General features: G+C 40.2%; 1 protein-coding gene across 1 annotated transcript in view; it reads right to left on the bottom strand.

Moving 5' to 3' along the window:
• The window catches only part of LOC139747910 (innexin inx2-like), a 29297-nt gene extending 8936 nt beyond the window's left edge, over nucleotides 1–20361 (bottom strand). Inside the window, exons 1-2 of the mRNA XM_071660374.1 lie at nucleotides 19898–20361; nucleotides 8595–8836 (exon numbers count right to left, since the gene is read on the bottom strand). Of these exons, the coding sequence (XP_071516475.1) occupies nucleotides 8595–8836; nucleotides 19898–20272 (617 nt within the window). The 5' untranslated portion in view covers nucleotides 20273–20361. The remainder of the gene's footprint in view (nucleotides 1–8594; nucleotides 8837–19897) is intronic.
• Between the last annotated feature and the right edge of the window lie 558 nt (nucleotides 20362–20919).

Raw genomic sequence — 20919 nt, 5'->3', positions numbered from 1 at the left:
TGGTTCTCAGTGAATGTAGGTTTGCGGCAGGGGTGTGTGATGTCTCCATGGTTGTTTAATTTGTTTATGGATGGGGTTGTTAGGGAGGTAAATGCAAGAGTTTTGGAAAGAGGGGCAAGTATGAAGTCTGTTGGGGATGAGAGAGCTTGGGAAGTGAGTCAGTTGTTGTTCGCTGATGATACAGCGCTGGTGGCTGATTCATGTGAGAAACTGCAGAAGCTGGTGACTGAGTTTGGTAAAGTGTGTGGAAGAAGAAAGTTAAGAGTAAATGTGAATAAGAGCAAGGTTATTAGGTACAGTAGGGTTGAGGGTCAAGTCAATTGGGAGGTGAGTTTGAATGGAGAAAAACTGGAGGAAGTGAAGTGTTTTAGATATCTGGGAGTGGATCTGTCAGCGGATGGAACCATGGAAGCGGAAGTGGATCATAGGGTGGGGGAGGGGGCGAAAATTTTGGGAGCCTTGAAAAATGTGTGGAAGTCGAGAACATTATCTCGGAAAGCAAAAATGGGTATGTTTGAAGGAATAGTGGTTCCAACAATGTTGTATGGTTGCGAGGCGTGGGCTATGGATAGAGTTGTGCGCAGGAGGATGGATGTGCTGGAAATGAGATGTTTGAGGACAATGTGTGGTGTGAGGTGGTTTGATCGAGTAAGTAACGTAAGGGTAAGAGAGATGTGTGGAAATAAAAAGAGCGTGGTTGAGAGAGCAGAAGAGGGTGTTTTGAAATGGTTTGGGCACATGGAGAGAATGAGTGAGGAAAGATTGACCAAGAGGATATATGTGTCGGAGGTGGAGGGAACGAGGAGAAGAGGGAGACCAAATTGGAGGTGGAAAGATGGAGTGAAAAAGATTTTGTGTGATCGGGGCCTGAACATGCAGGAGGGTGAAAGGAGGGCAAGGAATAGAGTGAATTGGAGCGATGTGGTATACAGGGGTTGACGTGCTGTCAGTGGAGTGAATCAAGGCATGTGAAGCGTCTGGGGTAAACCATGGAAAGCTGTGTAGGTATGTATATTTGCGTGTGTGGACGTGTGTATGTACGTGTGTATGGGGGTTGGGCCATTTCTTTCGTCTGTTTCCTCGCGCTACCTCGCAAACGCGGGAGACAGCGACAAAGTATAAAAAAAAAAAAAAAAAATATATATATATATATATATATATATATAAAAAGAAATGTAGCTTAGACATTGAAGCTTATTGATACAGTGGTTAAATTGATGAGAACTGCTATTGACGTTTGTGTAAATAAATTATACAGTTCCTTTTTTCCATAGCCAGAGGTTGAACCATTATGTGACATTCATTTTTTTCATTCATTTCAAGCTAGAAGTTTCAGTTTTCTAAATGGATTCTTACATTTTTCATATGTATATATATGTATGTGTGTGTGTGTATATGTGCGTATGTATGTGTATGTGTGTGTATGTGTATATGTATATATATATGTATATTATCCCTGGGGATAGGGGTGAAAGAATACTTCCCACGTATTCCTCGCGTGTCGTAGAAAGCGACTAGAGGGGACGGGAGCGGGGGGCCAGAAATCCTCCCCTCCTTGTATTAACTTTCTAAAATGGGAAACAGAAAAAGGAGTCACGCGGGGAGTGCTCATCCTCCTCGAAGGCTCAGAGTGGGGTGCCTAAATGTGTGTGGATGTAACCAAGATGTGAAAAAAGGAGAGATAGGTAGTATGTTTGAGGAAAGGAACCTGGATGTTTTGGCTCTGAGTGAAACGAAGCTCAAGGGTAAAGGGGAAGAGTGGTTTGGGAATGTCTGGGGAGTAAAGTCAGGGGTTAGTGAGAGGACAAGAGCAAGGGAAGGAGTAGCAATACTCCTGAAACAGGAGTTGTGGGAGTATGTGATAGAGTGTAAGAAAGTAAATTCTCGATTAATATGGGTAAAACTGAAAGTTGATGGAGAGAGGTGGGTGATTATTGGTGCATATGCACCTGGGCATGAGAAGAAAGATCAAGAGAGGCAAGTGTTTTGGGAGCAGCTGAATGAGTGTGTTAGTGGTTTTGATGCACGAGACCGGGTCATAGTGATGGGTGATTTGAATGCAAAGGTGAGTAATGTGGCAGTTGAGGGAATAATTGGTATACATGGGGTGTTCAGTGTTGTAAATGGAAATGGTGAAGAGCTTGTAGATTTATGTGCTGAAAAAGGACTGATGATTGGGAATACCTGGTTTAAAAAGCGAGATATACATAAGTATACTTATGTAAGTAGGAGAGATGGCCAGAGAGCGTTATTGGATTACGTGTTAATTGACAGGCGTGCGAAAGAGAGACTTTTGGTTGTTAATGTGCTGAGAGGTGCAACTGGAGGGATGTCTGATCATTATCTTGTGGAGGCTAAGGTGAAGATTTGTATGGGTTTTCAGAAAAGAAGAGTGAATGTTGGGGTGAAGAGGGTGGTGAGAGTAAGTGAGCTTGAGAAGGAGACCTGTGTGAGGAAGTACCAGGAGAGACTGAGTACAGAATGGAAAAAGGTGAGAACAATGAAAGCAAGGGGAGTGGGGGAGGAATGGGATGTATTTAGGGAATCAGTGAGGGATTGCGCAAAAGATGCTTGTGGCATGAGAAGAGTGGGAGGTGGGTTGATTAGAAAGGGTAGTGAGTGGTGGGATGAAGAAGTAAGAGTATTAGTGAAAGAGAAGAGAGAGGCATTTGGACGATTTTTGCGGGGAAAAAATGCAATTGAGTGGGAGATGTATAAAAGAAAGAGACAGGAGGTCAAGAGAAAGGTGCAAGAGATGAAAAAAAGGGCAAATGAGAGTTGGGGTGAGAGAGTATCATTAAATTTTAGGGAGAATAAAAAGATGTTCTGGAAGGAGGTAAATAAAGTGCGTAAGACAAGGGAGCAAATGGGAACTTCAGTGAAGGGCGCAAATGGGGAGGTGATAACAAGTAGTGGTGATGTGAGAAGGAGATGGAGTGAATATTTTGAAGGTTTGTTGAATGTGTTTGATGATAGAGTGGCAGATATAGGGTGTTTTGGTCGAGGTGGTGTGCAAAGTGAGAGGGTTAGGGAAAATGATTTGGTAAACAGAGAAGAGGTAGTGAAAGCTTTGCGGAAGATGAAAGCCGGCAAGGCAGCAGGTTTGGATGGTATTGCAGTGGAATTTAATAAAAAAGGTGGTGACTGTATTGTTGACTGGTTGGTAAGGTTATTTAATGTATGTATGACTCATGGTGAGGTGCCTGAAGATTGGCGGAATGCGTGCATAGTGCCATTGTACAAAGGCAAAGGGGATAAGAGTGAATGCTCAAATTACAGAGGTATAAGTTTGTTGAGTATTCCTGGTAAATTATATGGGAGGGTATTGATTGAGAGGGTGAAGGCATGTACAGAGCATCAGATTGGGGAAGAGCAGTGTGGTTTCAGAAGTGGTAGAGGATATGTGGATCAGGTGTTTGCTTTGAAGAATGTATGTGAGAAATACTTAGAAAAGCAAATGGATTTGTATGTAGCATTTATGGATCTGGAGAAGGCATATGATAGAGTTGATAGAGATGCTCTGTGGAAGGTATTAAGAATACATGGTGTGGGAGGAAAGTTGTTAGAAGCAGTGAAAAGTTTTTATCGAGGATGTAAGGCATGTGTACGTGTAGGAAGAGAGGAAAGTGATTGGTTCTCAGTGAATGTAGGTTTGCGGCAGGGGTGTGTGATGTCTCCATGGTTGTTTAATTTGTTTATGGATGGGGTTGTTAGGGAGGTAAATGCAAGAGTTTTGGAAAGAGGGGCAAGTATGAAGTCTGTTGGGGATGAGAGAGCTTGGGAAGTGAGTCAGTTGTTGTTCGCTGATGATACAGCGCTGGTGGCTGATTCATGTGAGAAACTGCAGAAGCTGGTGACTGACTTTGGTAAAGTGTGTGGAAGAAGAAAGTTAAGAGTAAATGTGAATAAGAGCAAGGTTATTAGGTACAGTAGGGTTGAGGGTCAAGTCAATTGGGAGGTGAGTTTGAATGGAGAAAAACTGGAGGAAGTGAAGTGTTTTAGATATCTGGGAGTGGATCTGGCAGTAGATGGAACCATGGAAGCGGAAGTGGATCATAGGGTGGGGGAGGAGGCGAAAATTCTGGGGGCCTTGAAAAATGTGTGGAAGTCGAGAACATTATCTCGGAAAGCAAAAATGGGTATGTTTGAAGGAATAGTGGTTCCAACAATGTTGTATGGTTGCAAGGCGTGGGCTATGGATAGAGTTGTGCGCAGGAGGATGGATGTGCTGGAAATGAGATGTTTGAGGACAATGTGTGGTGTGAGGTGGTTTGATCGAGTAAGTAACGTAAGGGTAAGAGAGATGTGTGGAAATAAAAATAGCGTGGTTGAGAGAGCAGAAGAGGGTGTTTTGAAATGGTTTGGGCACATGGAGAGAATGAGTGAGGAAAGATTGACCAAGAGGATATATGTGTCGGAGGTGGAGGGAACGAGGAGAAGTGGGAGACCAAATTGGAGGTGGAAAGATGGAGTGAAAAAGATTTTGTGTGATCGGGGCCTGAACATGCAGGAGGGTGAAAGGAGGGCAAGGAATAGAGTGAATTGGAGCGATGTGGTATACAGGGGTTGACGTGCTGTCAGTGGATTGAATCAAGGCATGTGAAGCGTCTGGGGTAAACCATGGAAAGCTGTGTAGGTATGTATATTTGCGTGTGTGGACGTGTGTATGTACATGTGTATGGGGGGGGGTTGGGCCATTTCTTTCGTCTGTTTCCTTGCGCTACCTCGCAAACGCGGGAGACAGCGACAAAGTGTAAAAAAAAAAAAAAAAATATATATATATTCCCATTTTAGAATTTATGGATCTGGAGAGGGCATATGATAGAGTTGATAGAGATGCTCTGTGGAAGGTATTAAGAATATATGGTGTGGGAGGCAAGTTGTTAGAAGCGGTGAAAAGTTTTTATCCAGGATGTAAGGCATGTGTACGTGTAGGAAGAGAGGAAAGTGATTGGTTCGAAGTGAATGTAGGTTTGCGGCAGGGGTGTGTGATGTCTCCATGCTTGTTTAATTTGTTTATGGACGGGGTTGTTAGGGAGGTGAATGCAAGAGTTTTGGAAAGAGGGGCAAGTATGAAGTCTGTTGTGGATGAGAGAGCTCGGGAAGTGAGTCAGTTGTTGTTCGCTGATGATACAACGCTGGTGGCTGATTCATGTGAGAAACTGCAGAAGCTGGTGACTGAGTTTTGTAAAGTGTGTGAAAGAAGAAAGTTAAGAGTAAATGTGAATAAGAGCAAGGTAATTAGGTACAGTAGGGTTGAGGGTCAAGTCAATTGGGAGGTAAGTTTGAATGGAGAAAAACTGGAGGAAGTAAAGTGCTTTAGATGTCTGGGAGTGGATCTGGCAGCGGATGGAACCATGGAAGCGGAAGTGGATCATAGGGTGGGGGAGGGGGCGAAAATCCTGGGAGCCTTGAAGAATGTGTGGAAGTAACGTAAGGGTAAGAGAGATGTGTGGAAATAGAAAGAGCGTGGTTGAGAGAGCAGAAGAGGGTGTTTTGAAATGGTTTGGGCACATGGAGAGAATGAGTGAGGAAAGATTGACCAAGAGGATATATGTGTCGGAGGTGGAGGGAACGAGGAGAAGTGGGAGACCAAATTGGAGGTGGAAAGATGGAGTGAAAAAGATTTTTTGTGATCGGGGCCTGAACATGCGGGAGGGTGAAAGGAGGGTAAGGAATAGAGTGAATTGGATCGATGTGGTATACCGGGGTTGACGTGCTGTCAGTGGATTGAATCAGGGCATGTGAAGCGTCTGGGTAAACCATGGAAAGCTGTGTAGGTATGTATATTTGCGTGTGTGGACGTATGTATATACATGTGTATGGGGGTGGGTTGGGCCATTTCTTTCGTCTGTTTTCTTGCGCTACCTCGCAAACGCGGGAGACAGCGGCAAAAAAAAAAATATATATATATATATATATATATATATATATATATATATATATATATATTGGAAAAGATCACAATTTAGCGCGTGATCAAGATATTCCTATGAGTCCACGGGGAAAATGAAACACGAGAAGTTCCCAAGTGCACTTTCGTGTAATAATTACATCATCAGGGGAGACACAAGAGAGAAATATAACAGTCAGTTGATATACATCGAAGAGACGAAGCTAGGACGCCATTTGGTAAACATGTGAGTGTCCAAAACATACAACGAGCGTTCATGAATATATATATATATATATATATATATATATATATATATATATATATATATATATATATATATATATATATATATATTATTCATTTATTTTTATTTTGCTTTATTTTGCGAGGTAGCGCAAGGAAACAGACGAAAGAAATGGCCCAACCCACCCCCATACACATATATATACACACACGTCCACACATGCAAATATACATACCTATACATCTCAATGTACACATATATATATACACACACAGACATATACATATATACACATGTACATAATTCATACTGTCTCCCTTTATTTAGTCCCATCGCCATCTCGCCACACATGGAATAACATCCCAATCCCCCCTCATGTGTGCGAGGTAGCGCTAGGAAAAGACAACAAAGGTCCATTCGTTCACACTCAGTCTCTAGCTGTCATGTAATAATGCCCGAAACCACAGCTCCCTTTCCACATCCAGGCCCCACAGAACTTTCCATGGTTTACCCCAGACGCTTCACATGCCCTGATTCAATCCATTGACAGCACGTCGACCTCGGTATACCACATCGATCCAATTCACACTATTCCTTGCACGCCTTTCACCCTCCTGCATGTTCAGGCCCCGATCACTCAACATCTTTTTCACTCCATCTTTCCATCTCCAATTTAGTCTCCCACTTTTCCTCTTTCCCTCCACCTCCGACACATATATCCTCTTGGTCAATCTTTCCTCACTCATTCTCTCCATGTGCCCAAACCATTTCAAAACACCCTCCTCTGCTCTCTCAACCACGCTCTTTTTATTTCCACGCATCTCTCTTACCCTTACATTACTTACTCGATCAAACCACCTCACACCACATATAGTCCTCAAACATCTCATTTCCAGCACATTCACCCTCCTGCGCACAACTCTATCCATAGCCCACGCCTCGCAACCATACAACATTGTTGGAACCACTATTCCTTCAAACATACCCATTTTTGCTCTCCGAGATAATGTTCTCGACTTCCACACATTATTCAAGGCTCCCAGGATTTTCGCCCCCTCCCCCACCCTATGACTCACCTCCGATTCCATGGTTCCATCCGCTGCCAGATCCACTCCCAGATATCTAAAACACTTTACTTCCTCCAGTTTTTCTCCATTCAAACTTACCTCCCAATTGACTTGACCCTCAACCCTACTGTACCTAATAACCTTGCTCTTATTCACATTTACTCTTAACTCTCTTCTTTCACACACTTTACCAAAGTCAGTCACCAGCTTCTGCAGTTTCTCACATGAATCAGCCACCAGCGCTGTATCATCAGTGAACAACAACTGACTCACTTCCCATGCTCTGTCATCCACAACAGACTGCATACTTGCACCTCTTTCCAAAACTCTTGCATTCACCTCCCTAACAACCCCATCCATAAACAAATTAAACAACCATTAAACATCACACACCCCTGCCGCAAACCTACATTCACTGAAAACCAATCTCTTTCCTCTCTTCCTACACGTACTCATGTCTTACATCCTCGATAAAAGCTTTTCACTGCTTCTAACATCTTGCCTCTCACACCATATATTCTTAGTACCTTCCACAGAGCATCTCTATCAACTCTGTTACATGCCCTCTCCAGATCCATAAATGCTACATACAAATCCATTTGCTTTTCTAAGTATTTCTCACATACATTCTTCAAAGCAAACACCTGATCCACACATCCTCTACCACTTCTGAAACCACAGTGCTCTTCCCCATTCTGATGCTCTGTACGTGCCTTCACCCTCTCAATCAATACCCTCCCATATAATTTACCAGGAATAATCAACAAACTTATACCTCTGTAATTTGAGCACTCACTCTTATCCCCTTTGCATTTGTACAATGGCACTATGCAAGCATTCCTCCAATCCTCAGGCACCTCACCATGAATCATACATACATTAAATAACCTTACCAACCAGTCAACAATACAGTCACATCCTTTTTTAATAAATTCCAATGCAATACCATCCAAACCTGCTGCCTTGCCGGCTTTCATCTTCCGCAAAGCTTTTACTACCTCTTCTATGTTTATCAAGTTATTTTCCCTAACTTTCCCTAACCCTCTCACTTTGCACACCACCTCGACCAAAGCACCCTATATCTGCCACTCTATCATCAAACACATTCAACAAACCTTCAAAATACTCACTCCATCTCCTTCTCACATCACCACTACTTGTTATCACCTCCCCATTAGCCCCCTTCACTGAAGTTCCCATTTGCTCCCTTGTCTTACGCACTTTATTTACCTCCTTCTAGAACATCTTTTTATTCTCCCTAAAATTTAATGATACTCTCTCACCCCAACTCTCATTTGCCCTCTTTTTCACCTCTTGCACCTTTCTCTTGACCTCCTGCCTCTTTCTTTTATACATCTCCCACTTCTGTGGTATGGCTGCAGCTCACCTGTCAGTGAAGAAGAACTGCCCAACAACGTTGGCGAAGTTGAGCAGCTCACAGAGGAAGAACTGATAGGCGTATAGGTTGTGGTGGTGAAAGTTCTTGCCGAAGTAGTCGACGGCGATGGCGACCCTCTTCTGCTTCACGTCACCTTTCAGTATAGGTAGATTAAGATCGTCCACTAAACTCCTCACACGGCCGCCTTCCCAGCTCTTCCAGATGTATCTGGGTAAGTAGAACATGCCGGCCTGGAAAACGATGAGGCATCATGGGATGTGGCACACGGGGTACAGTATTATGCTTTGTCACATTATATAGCACTGTATTATGTAACCGTTCGTCCCTACCATGAAGAACATTGTTATGTAATCCGACACATGGGTGGTTACTGGAAGCACGTAATTTCAATAGATAAAAGAACTGCATACATAAGCATACGTGAGTAGGGTTATAGGTCTATGGGCATCATTATTTTATCACATATCAAGTGACACCTACCACCACAGTACACTCACCACCACACCACAATAACTCCAAAACTGTACTTGCAACCATTTTGACCTCGCCTCTGTTTTCCCTCTCAGTATAGTTATCATCGCAATACACTTACAGACTACTACACTCACTCCCACATTATTTGCTAGCTATTCCACTCTGAAGGAGAACTACAGTAATATTACAAATTGCATGAAGCATAAGATACAGAATGTGTAGGAAAGCGGCCGCTTCCATCGTAGGCATGAAGCACAGGAAATGGATTCGACTCAGTTCCGAAAACATTGTTAGACAGCGATTGTGAACCCGCAGTCAAACCAGTTGTTATGATCATATTCCTTTCGTTAGAGACTTTCCGTGTTACTTTTGTGTCTTTACCCCTTAGATGCAGCTCTGGGTCTATGTGACCCAGTGTGATTTTAAATTAGTTTAGTTTCACTACAGATACACTTATCGCTGTGATCGTGTACCTAATCTTGTACAATGGGCTTTTGATATTTTATGTGAAATCAGTTTTTGAGAAACGCACGTTGGTTAAGGAAAAATGTCATATTCTCACGACTATTCTTTCTTTTCATCGCCTACCCTAACATTGTTACTTTGTGATCGTTTTTCGTTCGTGTTTTCACGACACTTTATCAAAGTACAGCCCAAGTATGGTAGAGGACAGTGCAAAACATTGGTTAGGTGCTAATTTGTGGTATTCTAAATTACATGACATTACCGCATGCAGCGCCGCTTCTGGAGGTCACCAAGGTCAGCTGTAGTGAAGGTGAGCACAATAAGGACACAACAGTACATGAACTGAACCAGAAAAGGAAATCAAACGTCATCAAACACAACAGTGAGGCAGAAGGCAGCGCCCCATGATGGACCAGATGATTACTACATAAAAGTGTAAGTGACGTATGGTCCTCTGGTATAATGTTCTACATGTGAGGAACATGAATGTGTACATTCTGTACATATCACAACAAAGCCGGGCGCACAAGCGATACCTGTTCCTTAAAGTACCGGTGAAGAAACTGGTCACATCTCACATGAGAAACCAGTGGACAAACAGTCCCAGTTCTCCTCGAACTGGTGTCGCATGTCTGGGGGAGGTGTGGCACAGCAGCGGAAGACTGACTGAAACATAACAGAGTCAAGAGTCAGGCGCAACAAAGAAATGAAAATGTGATTACTTCCCCTCCAGGAAGGATCACGAAGACTCCATGATGTGTATAAACTGCCACACTCTCATGTGGTTAAGGAGCATAGTCATGTTGTGTTCCACGTGCCTGTAGTGAACGCTTCTTGTTTGAAGTGACTCAGATGAACAATGACCAAACGCCAATTTGTAGTTTCAGAGCGTCTCTCAGTTTGGTAAATTTGTCATTCTCTGCAAAGGTCTTTCTTAGGCCCTTCATACGGTATGTGTAATCTTCATGATTATAATTACCAATGATTAATCAATTATAGATATATCACGAGCAAATATGTAACTTTCACTAGTTAACAAAGATAGTGTGGCTCTCTCAGCTACGGAATAATTGCATGTCAAGGGGATGTTCATCATAATTATGAAATATTGAGATGGAATATCAAACTTCCACGCCTTACCAGAAGGTGGAAAACGAACTATAAAGTTTATATAATAACCCTCAGCAGCACACACACTACCAGGATGCACCTACCAGGGCACCACACTCTTTACTATAATGCACTGAGACTAAATCATATACAAGATCACAAGCACTCACCACACCACACTCATTACTGTGTCACTCCACATTTACCACTATAAATGCAGCAACTCGTTACACTTGTCACACTAACCTACATAGCGCGTTCACCACCACACTTCTGTGAATAAGCCACGAATCTTACTAAATAACTGCAGTAAACCAACGCTGCTCTCACCACCTCAATACACGCTACAACGATACGTACTCCGCGTCACACACTACACTGACCCCTGTACTATACTCAACACTACATTACCCCCCAGCATGATGCTACCCACATTCATAGTATCGTCATGAGCAGTACACTCACCAGGACTCTGTATCAAAAATAATACGACGTTCACTACATCACAGTGATGATCGCAATATACTCATGACCATAAAAACCCTGAAACTGCTACAAAATCACGCATCTGAGTAAGTAAAACTAATTAACTACAATTACCACCACATCCTAATGATCACTGGAACACACTTCACCAGGAAGCTGCACGCAACAGCCAACACCACAACACTGTCATGACTCATGACCAAGCTACACACATCTACGATAAACTAAACAGTACACTATAAACTCTTCCTTCATGTGTTAACACCACTGTGATCTCACCAGCACACTAGGCACTCCAATACAGTATGCTCAGCACCACAGTACAATTACCATTGCTCAACGTTCATCACCATCATACTCTAACACACAACAGTCACCACGAAACTCGAAACAATATAGATTCAACAACCTACACTCACTATTGCTTATTTTGATTTATGTAACCTTTCATTAACAAAGGTTTTTCAATTCATGCATCGAGCCATTAGCCTTATGACGGCGTGTCAGGTGTACACTGATGATGTCATGTGTGCAGGAAGCAATGACGACCCTCTACCAGGTAATATAATGCAGGTTATCTATGAACTGTAACGTCACCTTACTGCGAAAAACGAGCATCTTGTGTGAGACGCAGTTGGAAGCTGAGCTGGTTACAGAGAGAGAGAGAGAGAGAGAGAGAGAGAGAGAGAGAGAGAGAGAGAGAGAGAGAGAGAGAGAGAGAGAGAGAGAGAATAGGATAAACAAGGACTTATTACAAAAGTCATAAGTATGCGCCTTGTTCCTTATGCTACAAATAATGTTGGAGGATACATTTTTTTGTTGCACGAGGATGAATCTGAAGTTTAGCGGAGGATCAGCGAAGAACCGCTAGTATTAAAGATTGGGTGATGGATTAGGATAAGGCTGCTGATTATAAGGACTCGTTGGTTCGTTGATGAAGATGAAGCTCAGAAGTTAAGATTGTCTGGGAGATAAGAATAAAACAATAATTAGCAAGATTGGCTGGTAGATGGGAGTTAATTGTCTCAGATGAAAGTTTAGTGAATTTGCAGAGGGACTTAAATAGATTATCAGAATGGAAGGATACATGGAAAATGGAATTCAACATAAACAGATGCAGAACGCTTAATGTAGGTAAAGACAGGAACACTGATTACAAACTGGACAATACTACTATTGGTAAAACTCTTGGTGAGCAAGGATCTTAAGCCGCGGCAACAATGTATTAAAGTGTGTAATAAGGCTAATAAGATGTTAGGGTTCATTAATAGGACTGTTAGCAAGAAAATTCCTCGAGTATTATTGCAACTTTATCTTGTGTTGGTGAGACCACATTTGATTTATGCGGTACAGTTTTGGGCTCCATACTATGCTGTTGATATAGATTGTTTAGAGAGAGTATAAAGGCGAATGACAAAAATGATTCCAAGAATTAGAAACCTCATTTATGAAGAAAGGTTAAGAAATTTACACTCACTTAAGAGGAGGATGGCTAGAGGGGGTATGATTAAAGTCTTTAAATGGATGAAGGGCATTAATAAAGGTAACATGAATAAAGTTCCTAGAATGACGCCACCGGATAGGACAAGAAATAATGAAATTAGAAAAATATAGATTCAGGTCGGATGTGGGTAAATATTGGTTCGGGAATAGGGTAGTAGATTTATGGAACCAGGTGCCAAGTACAGTAGTGGATGCTGCGTGGGTCTTCAGGTAGCTTTAAACGAAGGTTGGATGATGTGTTTATGGGTTCAGGTGGTTGGTTGTAGGGTGGACAGACTCAGGATCTGCCTAGCATGGGTCAATAGGCCTCTTGCAGTGTCCTCACTTCTTATTTTCTGGTGTTCTTATGTTCTGATGTTGTTAAATGGGAAGTATAAATAACGGAAGACCGGAAGAACCTTGACGAGGTTATCTGCTAGAAAACAGAAATACAATCGTGAATTTCTGAACAAGTTAGAAAGAAACAGGAAAGTGAACATCCGGCACCTCCTCACCCGACTCAGCCATAACTGTCGGCGGGAAAAATAAAGCCAAGAAACTTGTGTGTTATGTAATGCAAAGAAATTATTATATTGATATAAGACGAAAGTTTTGTCGGAATAACAAACTCATCATTTTCTGAAGAAGAATATTCCTAGCAGGAGGCTAAACCTTAAACGGGATTTGGAAATATCTTTGTGTTACCAGTGAATCATTTGTGTAGCCTTGGTTAAAGAGGTAATGATAGAAATCATATTGAAAACATCTGGTGGTTGCTTATTCCGGTGTTGTGCAACTCTATAGCTGGAATAGTTTTCGCCTTCGTTAGTATTACATATCCTTCCTATTAATTTGACACGGTTAATTCTGGTCGTTGAATGTATATCCTGATGCTAAGAGACTGCCATTTGTTTCTTCATATTATCTAACATTTTGAAAACTTATAGAAGTTCTCTGATTTTGCAACTTTTCTTTAGAGAGAATCTTTTTAGATCGGTTAGTCTCTGATGCTGCTGATCTCTGACCGAGAGAAACTATTGAGTTGCTTTCTTCAGCATTATTTGTACAGTTCCTATTCCTCCTCGCTCAAATCAAGTGTTTTCCAAATGAGGTTTGAGCAAGGCGCTGTGAAGAGTGAGTACTTTGTCCTGTGGGTTATCATAACTTGTCATTACTAACCAACATACTGTTTGCTTCATTGTTTACCACAAAGCAGCTGTTTGCGTATTTTATTTCGTTACTGATTCTCACACCAACATCTTTCGTCTTAGACTTCAAGTGATGGCTGTCACCCATCCCGAATCCGTAATCGATAATTTTCTTTGAAAAATGAACTGATTTTTATATGTTAAAATTGGGTAACATGTGAATTAGTTCTAATCACTCCATTAATTTTTTAATTTTGAAATCACTTGAAAACCTGAGACAGTCTTCCTTTGCTTAGATTTATATCCTGATTTCTTGTCATTGTTACCAGCTGTGTCTTTTGAGTGACGGGTAATGTAACGAGGATTGATAATAGCATCATAGTGCTAAAATTTCATACAATTGCTCGATGGAATCTAATGTTAGAGCACAGAAGCCAAATGTTATAAACGAATGATGAAATTCCATAATACAAGTAATTGCTCGAATAACATAGGCACAAAGTTGTTAAGTATACATAGTAAGGTATAAGAGTTGTGAGTGAAGAGGTTGCAGCGTCATGCATAAGAGAGCATTTGATCAGGGATGAACAGTGTAGCTGGGTGTCTAAAGAACTTGCGTGAGAAACACTAGTTGAGTACATTGCATACGCCTTAAACGCGTCTGAAGAGTGTATGATAAGTTGAACTCAGTGGCCTCGTAAAAGGTAATAAGAAAGTATGGGATAGATGGAAAATTCCTGAATGCAGCGAGATTTTCAAAGAAAGAGTAAGTCAAGTGTGCGAGTTGGATGGGGAATGATGACTTGCTTGGCTGTGTCAAGGAAGCTTGATGTTACCATGGCTGACTGTGTTGGTATAGTGAGTAGAGAAAGAAGTAGGTCTGTTAGAGAGGGAGGGGTCATGGGAGTGGCCGGAGCCCTCCCTTCTCACTGGCAGTAAAGTCAGGCAGGATCTCCAGAGACTCTTAGCTCACCATAATGCCGGGGACAGCAGACCAAAAATTTATTGGTTTGTTTAAACGTACCTCAATTTCAAGTATCATTTTCATATATCAACTGCAACGTCAGGGTCAGCTGAGGCCTTAATCAAGACAATCCCATTAACGCTATATATCACTTTTTTTTTTTTTTTGCTTTGTCGCTGTCTCCCGCGTTAGCGAGGTAGCGCAAGGAAACAGACGAAAGAACGGCCCAACCCGCCCACATACACATGTATATACATACACGTCCACACACGCAAATATACATACCTATACATCTCAATGTACACATATATATACACACACAGACATATACATATATACACATGTACATAATTCATACTGTCTGCCTTTATTTGTTCCCATCGCCACCTCGCCACACATGGAATAACAACCCCCTCCCCCCTCATGTGTGCGAGGTAGCGCTAGGAATATATATATATATATATATATATATATATATATATATATATATATATATATATATATATATATATATATTGGAAAGGATCGCAATTTTGCGCGTGATCAAGTGCACTTTCGTGTGATAATCACATCATCAAGGGAGATACAAGAGACAAATATAAGTCAGTTGATATACAACGAAGAGACGTAGCTAGGAAGCCATTTGGTAATCAAGTGATTGTCCAAGACAGATAACGAGCGTATCATAAACTTATGTTGACAAGAAAGGGAATGGTTTACAAATTTCATCAACAATAAAACTATCCAATTTGTATAGACCTTCATTAACATTAAGGTTATAATTCTTTGCGTATCTAGTGACAGAAGATTCAATGATATTTCTCGTGGTACTGGAGTTAGAGTTGATAACTGAGATGGCTTTACTCCAGTCAATACAATGATCATAGTTTTTAACGTGATTAAACAAGGTATTTGATTCTTGTCCTCTTCTTATACTATATATATGTTGCTTAAGTCTAACAGAAAGATCCTTACCTGTTTGCCCAACATTATATTTCTTGTATCTCCTCTGATGATGCGGTTATTTAACGAGAGTGCACTTGGGAACTTGGTGTGTTTCATTTTCCCTGTTGATTCATAGAAATATACTTAATCACGCGCAAAATTGTGACCCTTTCCAAAATATATATATATATATATATATATATATATATATATATATATATATATATATATATATATATATATATATATATATATATATATATATATACATATTATCCCTGGGGATAGGGGATTAAGAATACTTCCCACGTATTCCCTGCGTGTCGTAGAAGGCGACTAAAAGGGGAGGGAGCGGGGTGCTGGAAATCCTCCCCTCTCGTTTTTTTTTTTAATTTTCCAAAAGAAGGAACAGAGGGGGCCAGGTGAGGATATTCCAAAAAAGGCCCAGTCCTCTGTTCTTAACGCTACCTCGCTAACGCGGGAAATGGCGAATAGTTTAAAAGAAAAAGAAATATATATATATATATATATATATATATATATATATATATATATATATATATATATATATATATATATGTATATGTATATATATATATGTATATATATATACATACATATATATATATATATATATATATATATATATATATATATATATATATATATATATATATATATATATATATATATATATATATATATATATATATATATATATATATATATATATATATGTATGTATATATATATACATATATATATATATACATATACATATATATATATATATATATATATATATATATATATATATATATATATATATATATATATATATATATATATATATATATATATATATATCCCTGGGGATAGGGGAGAAAGAACACTTCCCACGTATTCCCTGCGTGTCGTAGAAGGCGACTAAAAGGGGAGGGAGCGGGTGGCTGGAAATCCTCCCCTCTCTTGTTTTTTTTTAATTTTCCAAAAGAGGGAACAGAGAAGGGGGTCAGGTGAGGATATGCCCTCTAAGACCCAGTTCTCTGTTCTTAACGCTACCTCGCTAACGCGGGAAATGGCAAATAGTATGAAAAAAAAAAAAAAAAAAAATATATATATATATATATATATATATATATATATATATATATATATATATATATATATATATATATATATATATATATATATATATATATATATATATATATATATATATAAATATGCCCTAACCTGAGCGAGGTACCCATCTTATCGACCATCCTCTATGGGTGGATGAACAGGTGGATTGACTGTAGACCGACCGCCGTAACCCATGCGCTCGACCCTGGGCGGCCCGTGAATGCGTTACGGTCAGGAACGTTAACCGCTACACCACGGGAGTCCATGAATGGCTCTATTCGTTTCACAGTCTAAGACATAGTGTTCTAATTTGTGTCCAAACCTCTGGCCACATACTGTACAGTTCAAGTGATCATCTCCGGGTAGGCTACAGAGCCAAGAGTAACGTATAACATAGCCTTAGTCTAGCATTTTGAATCTTATAATTTGCTGATCTTACTACTTTCCCCATACAAGTGTTTTCTTTCATACTACTTTCCCCATACAAGTGTTTTCTTTACATATTTCACTGTGATGCAAAGCATTTCTACTTGTGCTTATCTGGGCTCATCTATTTACTTCAAAGAGTCTGTTAGTTCCTTACTAATTACAGTTGCGGGACTTTGACAACCCAATGCTCTTTTGAACGGCGTCTTTGCTAATTGCAAGTTAACCAGAATCATTGTTGTGATGCTCCTGGAGGCTTCTGCGAGAGGGAATCCATAACAAACTCATTAGAATCCCTTGACCAAAAATGTCTGAATACCTGATCTCAATGTGTTTGGGGGAGGAAGTGAGGATAGAGAGTCAGAGATAATTCAGTTGTCTGTGGTGGTGATTTCTACAAACTCAAAAGGGATGAGTATAGCGCACATTTCAGTTTGTAGAATAGATGCCCAATTGTTTTTGTAGCATTTTTCTCGTATCTGTTACCATTGTTCTGGATCACAGTGGCAGCACTTCCAATCCCTCCAATGGCAGAGCTGAGACCACCGTCACTATACCTGTACTGGGTTATGTTCTTTCCAGTCTAAAGTTTCTGTATATGTTCAAGAGCACCGTGGTAATACAAGGGCACTCATACCCGTGTAAAGATTGTAAGTAGCTTGTTTATAAGGTGAATAAGTAGATATGGTGATGTTAAAGAAGTTATTTCTTAAGGAAGCAGGAAATGTCGTTGCTTCTTGATTTTATACAGCTTACTGCGCCCCAGATATTATCATGTGTTTGGCTGTTATTCATATCCATTCAGATTCGAATGGGCTCTGGCATGTATGGTTTAACAACACTTTAGTGATATTACCTGAATCACCAGGAAGAAATTTCAGTCCTATCATGACTGATTTCAAGTATTCTGTCCCCACTGATGAATATACCAAGTTCTCTCCGCATGTCGAGTTTTTTAGTAGTCTTAAGGCAGCCAAGTATTACTTTTAAGGCTTCATTTCACTTTTTTTTATTTTCTTTTTAAATACCTTGCTGTTATGGAAGACTAAAGCAGGCGTGTAGTAATATATTTGATGCTTAATATAAGCGAAGTACATCATTTCAACAATTCTGATATTTGCATCAACTAGGATTGCATCCTACGACAACTATGAGAGGTCTGAATACATCTGTATACGGTCGATTTAGCTTTAGCACACCGGATGCGGTACACGAAACTGAGAAACCAAGATATTTAATGGAGGAGACATAATCAATGAGTTTTCATCAATTTTCAGTTTAGCTGGACCGATTCAGCCATTTCTAGGTATCTTATTAAACACCTTAGTTTTCTCCGCAGAAATGATAAAGCCAAGTCTCTCAGAGGGTATGTATATGCAGTTAAGAATGGTTTACATTTCACGATATGTGTTGGTGCGTAAAAAATTATCATAAGCTTAGCCATTTGTGATATTCCTAAGACCTGGCATTGATTTCAGTCATGCTTTGATTAGTACTTTGAAAAAGGTGGCGCTAACTATTCCACCTCGAAGCGTGCCAAGTAGCATGTCTTTAACTTCATATTTGTAACCTTGAAACATTATAGAAGAATTTCTGTTCGAGATATAACTGAGTATCCAGTGCAGAAGTCAACCACCTGTCCGTATTTTTGCTAACTTACATATAGAACAACTTTCTGATGAGCAATATCACATGCAGCTTGTAGGTCGATAATGTGGTCTATTTGTGTCGTCTGTCCCTTTAAACTGTTAGGAAAGTTGTGATACAGTTGTGGACAATACTCCCTTGTGTGAAGCCATAAAACCAGATCTTTGATTCAGTGTAATACTTTATTGAGCACAAGCGTCTCAAACATTTTGCTCCTGTAACTCATCTGGGAGCTGGGGTGAAGTTCATCAATTTGACTGTGTTTTGGTATTGCTACAGTTGAACTGTTGCTCCATGAGAAGGATAAATGACACTTGTCATAATTCATATCATACAGCGTTCATAATGGGTTACCGGGTACAGGTTTTAGAAGTCTGATAATATCTTAAGTATCACCATACTGCCAGGGGCACTACCCTTGCCCCTAGTAAGGGCTGCATCACGTTCAGACTCAATAAATGGCATATAACATTCATATTGCCTATTTGGCATTAGTTATGCACACCTCTCTCTATCACTGGATATGCTGTACAAAACATTCCTAGTTCTAGGTGCCAGCATCCTATGCTAAAAGCATGAGCCCATTTCGTAATTAGTTTGTTAACCTTTTCCGGGTTAGCATAGAGAAGTGTGTTGATTTAGTTTACCAACAAAGTGTTCCCTGTCATTTTGTCTAATCTCAGTCATTCGTTCCTCGCTGCTCCAAGACATATTTGATATGGATTTAGCTTTTTGGGTATCAGTGTCATTATATTACTGCTGTGCCCTTTTGTGAAATGCCCTTTTCTGAAATGCTTTCCTTCTACTCTATAAAGTTTGTTTAAAAAGTTGTATAGTCTCAAGATTAGCTTTAAAAGTTTGTACATTTGTTGCCTGATAATCTTTGTGATGTGAAGTAATAACTGATCAGGTAAATGAGACGAGTTCAGAAAATAAACTGAAGAACTAAGCAGCGACAACCATGTGTGATCAGACCTGAAGGACGGATATGGTGAATACTCACGAGTGAGGTGACTAACCTGAAGAAAGAGGAAGAGGGAGACCCATTGGTAGTACTTATGGTGTCTGACTTCGAGCGGTTCTTTTCCGTCTTCTGGATTAACACTGTTATTATGAGCAACGCCAGGATGGGCCACCTCCTCCCCCACCACTGCGCCAGTCAACGCCGGCAGCGTGAACGTTGACTGAATCCAGCAGTACATGTTGATCATGCTGTTTCTGAAGTACGACATACATATGATAGGGTCACCAAAGAGCTGCTTATTGGTCACCAGCAAACTAAATATCACCAATATCACCGTAGTCACTTTGTAATGAAAACTGAAGATCACATTATCAATTTTGATTCTGTCGATCTTAAGTAAGCGACGAATGATAGAGAAGATGTCGAACATTTTGTTGGTATTTTGTTGGTTGCAACGAACATATGCAACACATGAGGAGAGGAACGTGGTGCGCGCTCCGCCTGGCACAGTCAGACTCACACTCCTCCTACACCACCACACTCCGCCACCAGCGCCGCTACCACCTCCCACCGTTACAACCACCATCACTACAACAGCTTCTCACACCATCGTATGTACGAATTTTCTTACTGAGTTATTATGGACAGTACTTGAATTATTATTATATTAATGACAGAAATGGTATATATAACGAATATGCTTTAGTAATGACGTAAGAAGGAGGTTGTTGCATCAGTTTACAAAGTCTGTCAGCGGGAGGAACGCTAGCTGGTGCGGGTCCCAGTGTGTGGGTGGTGGCGGGCGTGACCTCTGAACCACAAGGAATGTCCGCTGATCCCAACATAACTTACAATATACCGCTTTACGTGATGTAACAATATATGACCCAATTATATAACGAAGATATGTTACCAGATGTACCTACCTTACTGGATATATTTACTCTCTCTAATCTCCTTAATGTGAGTGTGTATACATATATATATATATATATATATATATATATATATATATATATATATATATATATATATATATATATATATATATATATATATATATATATATATGTGTGT

Source organism: Panulirus ornatus, chromosome 71, assembly GCF_036320965.1.
Source record: "Panulirus ornatus isolate Po-2019 chromosome 71, ASM3632096v1, whole genome shotgun sequence".
Lineage (NCBI taxonomy): Eukaryota > Metazoa > Arthropoda > Malacostraca > Decapoda > Palinuridae > Panulirus > Panulirus ornatus.
Note: the sequence above shows the minus strand (reverse complement) of the source record. Positions and strands in the feature narration are given on the sequence as shown.